At 47.4% G+C, this 8,931-nt stretch overlaps 1 protein-coding gene across 3 annotated transcripts in view; it reads left to right on the top strand.

Annotated features, from left to right (window-relative positions):
* robo1 (roundabout, axon guidance receptor, homolog 1 (Drosophila)) overlaps positions 1 to 8,931 on the top strand; it is a 264,703-nt gene that overhangs the window by 68,509 nt on the left and 187,263 nt on the right. For 2 of the 3 annotated variants that reach the window (XM_042708701.1, XM_042708699.1), the window contains exon 1: positions 878 to 1,196. The exons of the other annotated variant lie outside the window; for it this stretch is intronic. In XM_042708701.1, coding sequence (XP_042564635.1) covers positions 1,067 to 1,196 — 130 coding nt within the window. In that variant the 5' untranslated portion in view covers positions 878 to 1,066. Of the gene's footprint in view, positions 1 to 877; positions 1,197 to 8,931 lie in introns of those variants that run through there. 3 annotated transcript variants of the gene reach the window in all.

Below are 8,931 nucleotides of genomic sequence, written 5' to 3'. Positions count from 1 at the left end.
CTGACAAGGCAACAGAACGAGAGCAAGCTTTCCTTGGGAGTCTGCCACTCCCTTTATCTCTTTTACTCTCTTACACACACACACACACATTCGTTCCCATCTTTCTCTCTCCCTCCCTCCCTCTCTCTCTCTCTCTCTCTCTCTCTCTCTCTCTCTCTCTCTCTCTCTGTGTCTCTTTGCACTCCGATGAGGCTGGCTGAGGCTGTGTGAGTTGTGGATGTCAAGGCTGCTGCGCTGAAGCGCCCTCCTCTGATTTATCTCCTCTCTTCATATCAACTCTCGCCTGCTCCCTCGGATGGGAGAAGGGAGGGATCCGGCAAAGGAAGAGAGGACACACAGGACGAGTGTGTGTGTGTGTGTGTGTGTGTGTGTGTGTGGGTTTGCTTACGTGTGCAGAGGAGCTGGTGTCGGCTGCTGAAGTGACAGTGCCGCCTGTCACCTGAGCGTTGTTGTCAACTCGTCTCTTTGAGCGCCGGGGAACTTCTGCTCTCCAAGGACTGGGGGTGGGAGCAGAACTTCTTTCTCTTGGTCTTCTTTTCACTGACAAATAGGAGAACCACTTCACTGGAACTGGAACTGAGAACTTGGAACTTGGAACTTGGAGCCCCACAGGAATCTTTATCCTCTCACGCTTGTGATCTCGTTTCATTTTCGGGGTTGAGATTAATACTTGACATAAACACTGAGAGGAGGAGAGAGACGAAGAGGAGGAGAGCGGAGAAGACGATTCAGACGAATAGGTGTTTGAGGAGGAGGAAGATCAATACTGGAGCCTTGTGGCTGCAGCCTGCCTGTTTTCCCATGCTGGAGTTACCATCCACCTCTGGATCAGCAACCACTGACACAACTAGCCACAGCCTGAGAGGGAGGGGGGGTGGGATTCTCAGAACTGGTTGTTTCTGAGTGTGTGAGAGTGTATGTGTGAAAGTGTGTGTGCGTGTGAGCCGGCTCTCGGGCCAGTTGCAGCTGTGTGTTATGTGTGATGTGAGTGTGTGAGGGGGCGTTTCGGTTGTAGTTGGCGGGGTGCAGTCGTCTCCTCTCCTCTCCTCTCCTCTCCTCGGCTGGGATGGCTCCGGGGTTGCTGCTCCCCGTCGCCGTGGCGCTGTTACTATGGATGCAGGGTGCTGAGTGTGGGGCAGGAGGTGATGGGGCAGGAAGGAACAGAGGCGGGTGGAGGTGGAAAGGTGACCGGAACCGTGAGTAAACAAAGCCACCTCTCTCTCTCTCTCTCTCTCTCTCTCTCTCTCGCTCTCTCTCTCTCTCTCTCTCATCCCTCTGTCTTCTCTTTTTCTCCTGATATGTCTCCTCCCCTTCCTTTTTCTCTGTATCCTTTTCTATCTTCCTTTTTTTATTCTGTAATCATTCTTCTATTCTTCTCTTCGTCTATCATGCACACACACACACACACACACACACACACACACACACACACACACACACACACACACACACACACACACACACACACACACACACACACACACAGAGACACACACACACACTCATTTCTTCACATTGTGCTCTATCCCCCATGGTTAGATATAGTGGTATCCACATCAAGCTCTCCTTATCAGCAACTGTGTTTCCTGCCAGCTGAGATAGTGCTGTGGCAGATAGCTATCTAACACATCTCTTCCCTTACCCTTGGCATTTGTCCTCATCAGCTCTCTTCATACCCTACCCCGAGTGGTGAGCCCCCGTGCCTGTGTCTGCTCTCTGGAATTCTCAAACCTACCATAGATCTGTATCTGTAGAGGAGGAGGAGAAGGAGGAAGAAGAAGAAGAGTTCAGACTTAGACTGTGCATTAGCGCTGCTGAGGGAAGCGTTCACTGACAGGGTGAGAGACAGAGTGCCCTTCTGAATAGAGAGCTTTCACTCACTCAGTCCATCGTTGTCTGTGGTCACAAGTCTCTTTGCCTGCTTATTGCAGTGTCTACGGTCTAGTGTTGGGGGCCTGCACCTGACACTCAAAAAGTGTCACTTTTAAGAGGGTTAGAAGAATGGTGTATGTGACTCAAGGAGAGAGAGAGAGAGAGAGAGAGAGAGAGAGAGAGAGAGAGACACACACAAAGACAAAGAAAGGGTGGGGGCAGATTCAAAACATTTCTTCACATAATTACTTGGTTCGTCCTATACATGACCTTTGAATGTTAACTGCATGTCTTGAAGTGGTTCAATGGCATGTGCTGATTTGCATTTTCTCCCACCACACCTCTATGGCGTAGGCATGAGCACACATGTGTATTCTACTGTCCTCCAGGGTGTACGGTGGCTTTGTGTCGTGTGCTTCTGGAATCGCTCAATCATGTGACTTTGACGAGGCCCTGTGGCCTCTCCTTCTCTCTCTGTGTGTGTGTGTGTGTGTGTGTGTGTGTGTGTGTGTGTGTGTGTGTGTGTGACTGACACTTGTCCAGATGCCCAGCATGTGGAGTTTTATGTGCAGGTGTGAGGACAAGCGTACCGGTGTCGGCCTGGCTCGTGAAAGGTCCAGGTGTGCATTTTTCTTGACCTCATTTTTCAAAGTGGCCTTTATTTTTGGCGTCAAAAGAACAACGTGATTTATCTTCGATTTGTCTCGATTTGTGTAGCCCTCACTAAGTCACTGACATTTTGACTTCAGTGCAGTCCCACTTGCTGCACTGTGTGACCCAGCTCTGGAGGTGAATCAAAAGCTTGGCCTTTGAAAGTCGAGAGTCTAGAAGAGGGGTCTCTGGCGGGTGCCTGCGTCTGTCTGGGTGAGCTGTGGGAGCTTTTGGTCGTGACATGGCTAACCGCTTCTCTCGACTGGTGCGCTAAACACTGCCAGCCTTGGCGGTGATAATGACATGCATGAGTACAGCTTGCCCGGAATAGCAATAATGTCATCGGAGTGAGGCCATTTTCACCATGGAGTAAATCTAACCTGTGTCCGCTGCTCGCCGGAGCAATGAGTATCTCCTTCGACTCGCAGAGCAGACACGGCTTGACACACGCCTTGGGTTTAGTTCACACACTTTTACCAGCAGGTAACACAGAGAGACAGAGCTTTGGCTACAGATCCTGGAGCTGTGGTGTCGCGCTGGAAACAGAAACCTGTATTACTAGGAGAGGCTGCGGTCTGACCCAGGTGTCCATTTGAATCACATGAAGGAAAGCAGTTTGGAGGAGGAGTCGGTGTGGGGGAGGATGGAGGAAGGACTCGGTGGAGGTTGATAAATAAAACAAATGTGTGTCTCCTCCTATAAGGCCTGATTGCTGCTCAACCTTCAGGGTGTCCTTGTGGGAATGGGAGCACAGACTTCCTGGGAGTTTGTTTGGCTGCGTTATCGGAGTGGTGAGGCCAGCGATGACGCAGCCAGAGCACATGAAAGCAGAAAAGGCAAATGCCTCAACTGACTGTCAGTCCCAATGGCAGCTGAGGGTCGGTTTAGTTGCAACCACTTGAGAAACAGATGTGTGTGTTTCTCTGTGTGTGTGTGTGTGTGTGTGTGTGTGTGTTTCTGTGTGTATGTGTCTGTGCCTGTCCACATGTGTCTGTATACATATGTGTGTCTGTGCATCTGTGTGTGTGTGTGTGTGGGGGGGGGGGGTGTTTCTGTGTGTATGTGTCTGTGTCCGTATATATGTGTGTGTCTGTGCATCTCTGTGTGTGTGTGTGTGTGTGTGTGTGAGTGTGTGTGTGTGTGTGTGTGTGTGTGTGTATGTGTGTGTGTGTGTGTGCGCGCTCTCTCTTGTGTGGAATACTGTGCAGCATTTCCTCCCCATCTTCACACACTCACATTACAGCATGTTTACAATCCATGTCTGTGATGGCCCAAGCACATTTCTCTCTGTTCCCACAACTGATTAAGTATGCACTCTAAGCTTAAAGCGTTTGGGAGTGTGGATCTCATGAAACATTCAAAGCAATCAAACTCTTAAAATGACTCTAATACACAAGACCAAACATGTCTGAAGTGATCTTTCAGCAATGCACTGGGCGAAAAACAGTTAAAGTCTTTAAGTTGTGGCGAACACTCCGGTTTTTCCAGGTTCGCAGAAAGTAACAGAATGCACTGAGGGAAACAAAGGCCTCTATTATGCGCTGCAGATACTTAAAGGTTTATAAGGCTGCGTCTCCTTTTTCATTCCTTTTATCCTCCATAGAATGAAAATATGGGGTGAAGAGCTGTTGGCCAACTGCCATCGGATTCTCCACTTTGAGGGTATCAGACATCCATGGTCTGGAAGACACCAGATATCCTATTCGCCCCATGACTCCAGCTTTTCTGCCTCATCTGAAAATATGCTGGGAACTGGCACTGATTTGTTTGCCTTTCGGAGGGATGACTGAAAATTCTGCACAGGCATCCCATCTTTTTCTTTTTTTTGTTCAATAAAAAAGTATGGCGTTTCATCTTTAAAGTAGATGCTGCAGGATGAAAGGACGTGTTTACGATGCAGTGTGGATTAAGCGCAGCTCTTGCATACCGAAAAAAAAAAAAGATGCATTACTCCATTCTGAATTTGTAAACTTCTATTCCTCCGCATCCTCTTGGTATTCTGTGCTATGTATCTGTCTGTCGACAGTATTTCAGCTGGACTTCATTCGGTAGTGTGCCCTGTGAAGGAGCTCCCGCACCCCGTGATGTACTGTAGATGGCAACAGAGAGATGTCTGTGTCATGGCCTCTGCACAGTTCCTCTGGAGGGGGCCTGACAGTTTGGGGCGAAGCTGACGAGTGGGTGATAAATTTGGGGGAATGACTGCTGTGGTCAGGGTGCGGGTCCAGCTGGAGTCCATCAGAAGCGACCGCAGAGCGAGAGAAGAGAGAGAAAGAGAGAGGTAGAGAGGGAGAGGGAGAGAGAGAAGAGAGAGCTGGCCTCTGCCAGCGAGTCTTCCCTCAACATCCCACGCCTGGCCGGGCATAAGTGCAGTTTAAGGAGGAGTATGTGTGTGCATGTATGTGTCTGTGTGGGTGTATATGTATGTGTGTGTGGGGGGGTGTATTTCTGTGTGTGTGTGTTTGTGTGTGTTTGTGTTTGTGTGTTTGCATGAGAAGTCTGCAAGTTCAGAGCATTTGATGATGTGCTCAGAGTTGTAATGTAAATGTAGTTAGCACGGCTTAGACGTGAGTGATGTTGGTCACGTGGATGTTTTCCTTAAAGGCGTCTGGGTGCCTGGCTTTTCCCGTGGAGCTGAGAGCCACAGAAAGCAAACCCCAGTGACTCACTCTACTGGACCAGTAATTAGAGTACAGGCCTGCATGCCTTTTAGAGGTCACGCTTCTGCAGAGTCCACTACTAGCTCTCTCTGCTGTGTTCACATACCCATCCCTTCATCGTTTATACCTCTCTCTCCCTCTCTCTCTCTTTCTGTCTCTCTCTCACTCACTTCATCACTCTATATCTTTTGGAGCTACCAGAAGGTTGAATCTCTTTTTAATTAGGTTAGCAATGAACAGTGAATCTCAATTACTGTTCCACCCAAACAAGGTCAAAGCTGAGGTGTAGGACAGGGGTGGGGTGATGTGGATCGGGTGCCGGTGGATGGAGAGCCTATGTGTGTGCGTGTGTGCGTGTGTGCGTGTATGTGTGTGTGTGTGTGTCTGTGTGTCTGTGTGTGTGTGTCTGTGTATGTCTGTGGTGTGTCTGTCTATCTATGTGTCTCTCCACATCTGTGTAGCTGCTGTTTACATTCAGTGCTCACTGCGGCACACGCGTTAGCAAGGCATGCTACTCACTCACCTAAACAGAGTGGGATTGTCCCTGAACCTCACCTCCTGCTCTCTGCCCTATTTTTCATACTAACATTCAGCGCACCTGGTGAGGCTGCAGGTGTTTGTTTAGTGCGGGGGGAAAGAAACGAATAAACATGAATCATGTGACAGGCTCCCCACCACACACACACACACACACACACACACACACACACACACACACACACACACACACACACACACACACACACACACACACAGCCTGTGTACCTAATAACTAAATCTCATTTTATCTGAGACATTCCGCTGACAACTTGGCTATGGGGGAGTCAGTTTTCTTGCCGTGTTTTTGCCGAGTTTTTAAACGCAATTGTAATTATATGCATTTTACCCCCCCCCCCCCCCCCTCACTCCTCCGCTACAATGCCACTGAGAGTTTCCTGCTCCAGACGGACGTGTCCCTCGGGACATTTTATGGACTGGAAAAGAAGCCCTGAGTTAGCAGGTTGTGAATTATGGGAAGATTTGTGGAAAAAAAGTTTTCTTTCTGGTCATGGTGGTAGTGGAAAAACAGGTGGACAAGGGGTGGAAGAGGCACAGTCCATAAATATGAGGCTCTGAAAAGGAACCCCCGGTCGAGGGGAGCGTGGGGGCCCTAAGGGGGCCCCGGAGGAGAGGGCCGGCCGGCAGCAGGGTCTCAGGATCTGGAGGGGTGACGGGGTCACGGGGTCACCTGAGAGCCCCAGATGAGTCTCTGGAGGTGGCAGGAATCGGGCCGGCCTCCGCCTTGAAGTTTTTACTTCCCTTCCTGTGTGCCCCTTTTTCACACATAAATACAATCAGCGGGGTGTACTCGCATGAAGGTGAGAACAAACTCACCTACACACTCACAGTTACCCTATGCTCACACATTCATCCGCCTTCAGACAAATATTACTTTACAGAGTCCACATTCTCACATACCTCTCACTCTCTCAAAAAAGAGTTTGTGAGTGCTCGTCATGGATCGTTTTCCTCAGTGTCTGGCATTGATGGTCACGTGTAGTTTGGTTGGCTTCCACTGGAGGCAGTAGAGTAACCCTCCGCGTCCTAGCTGTGTGTACAGCATGAGATGTGTGGGTAGTGCGATGTTCTGATATGATTCGTGTGTGTTTACGTGTATGTGTATCTTTTTTCGTCTCTGTGTTCGTTCATGCCTGTCTGTGTACAATACCATTAAACAAACACGGCAAATGAGGTCTGTCAGAACAGAGCTAACAGCTGAATGCAAAATGGCTGGAGTCTTGAGCGAGTGTTTGACTAATGGCATGTTAATGACAGGCCCAGCCATCTGATTGATGCAGACAGGAGACATATGGGAGGTGACAGCCTGGTGCTGTGCTGTGCTGTGGAGCATCACAGTCATACACAAGAAAGGGCAGGGGAGAGAGAGAGAGGGCTACCAGGTCTCTCTACCATTAATACATTATGTGTTGCTAGTTCCATCCATTTTTATATGCAGTGGTAGTGTGGTTACATCAAAAGCATAGTGATTCCCCAGTAGTGTGATGTATGGTAAGCATTTCCAATTCCCAGGGAGCTCATATGCCAACGGAACCATAACTCACTAGGACTAGGGGTTGTCTTTTATCTGCTATCTGTCACTTCAAGCAAGTAGTATCATATTTTTTTTACCACAATTTGCCTCATAGTTGAACTGCATACTGGAATTATTTTTCTTTTTCATCTTTTCTTTTTCATTTCGAGGGCTGTCATGCTGTGTGATTAATTAACCTAAATTAATCTCATATAACAATTTGCTGTGAGAAGCATTTCAAATCTGTTTTTCAGATTTGCCACTGACATGAAGGAACAAAGTAAAAAAGTATTGGGAGTTGTCCACTACACATTAATGGAAAATAACAGATATTTCAATTAACCTCATTTAATGAAGAACACATTTTCTTTATTCCTGATTAATCCATCTCATAGTATGTCTAACACTAGCGAGCTAACTAACTTAGGTAACACCAGACTACACTCCTAATAATAATTTGTTCCTACAGTTACAAAATACCCCTCAGGGATTTACATAGGTGCTTGAACAAGCCTTGCAAGGTTGTCAGAGGTTTGGGAATTCTCCATCTCAAATTCAAAAACGATGTGATGTAACACAGGCTACGGCTGACAGGATCACAGATGGACAGTAAATGGAGGAAGTGGACTCTATGGCAGTTGACACATAATTGACATGACAGCAGGTTTTTCTTTTCTTTTCCCCCTTTTGTTTTTATATTTTTTTTATTTTAATTTTTAATTCTGGTTGTCAATGTTGTTGATGACTTGTTGTATTGGTGTTCTTATTGTTGAATAAAAAGAAAATAGTAAAAAAAAAAAACGATGTGATGTATACAAATAATTCCAGGACAAGGCCTTAGAGCTAACACCAATCTACCAATACAAATCAAAACATTGATCAACATTGGTCGAAAACTCACAGTGGGAGAAATACAAACTATTACTGCAACGCAGCCTGGCCACTAAATCCATCCAATAGCGGTTCACAGAGACATATGGGGTAAATGCATTTAAAAAAATTCTGACGTGTTATTTTTCTATAACAAATTAATCTGAAATTATTATTATTTTGACAACCTTAGTTTTTTCATATGGACAGCATTGCTTTGGCTGTTGAGCACAGAGGTGTGAGTGAGTGAATAATTCATGGATTAAAGCAGAATCTGGGCTCTCTCTGCACTCAAGGTCATTTTAGTTAATTCACATTACACAAGCTGGTGCAAAGAGGTGCACAGATTGGGAATTCATTTGGAGAGGCCAAGATAAATCTAACATGTGCCTCTTGGCACAACAGACGCACTTTTTTTTCACCCAAGGTTACGTCTCGCGGCTCTCCTCTTAGCTTCCATCGTGTCACCACCAAAGCCACAACCACAACAGGACAACAATGGCTCAGTGTGCAGATCAGAGCAGAGCCAATCCCTAACACTGGGGTCTGACGTGGCTCCTAAGATGGCTGCCCTCTTTAACTAGCCCCGGTGTTTGATGAAAACGAAAACTCCCTATGGTGTTCCTTAAATACATTGTGGCGACTCGCCTGACAGGCGAACGGTAGCACGACTCTCCACGCCACAGTAAAGGGTGGATGCCAGGCTGTTTGAGCCTCGCTGACATCCACCATGCTCTGCTGTGGTTTGTGTCTCTGCATTTAGCTCCCCTTGATCTTGAGATGAAGTGTTAATTGTCAGTGGAGCCC

The sequence above is a fragment of the Clupea harengus genome, chromosome 9 (assembly GCF_900700415.2).
Source record: "Clupea harengus chromosome 9, Ch_v2.0.2, whole genome shotgun sequence".
NCBI classification, from domain to species: Eukaryota; Metazoa; Chordata; class Actinopteri; order Clupeiformes; family Clupeidae; genus Clupea; species Clupea harengus.
This window is presented reverse-complemented; position numbering and strand designations above follow the sequence as displayed.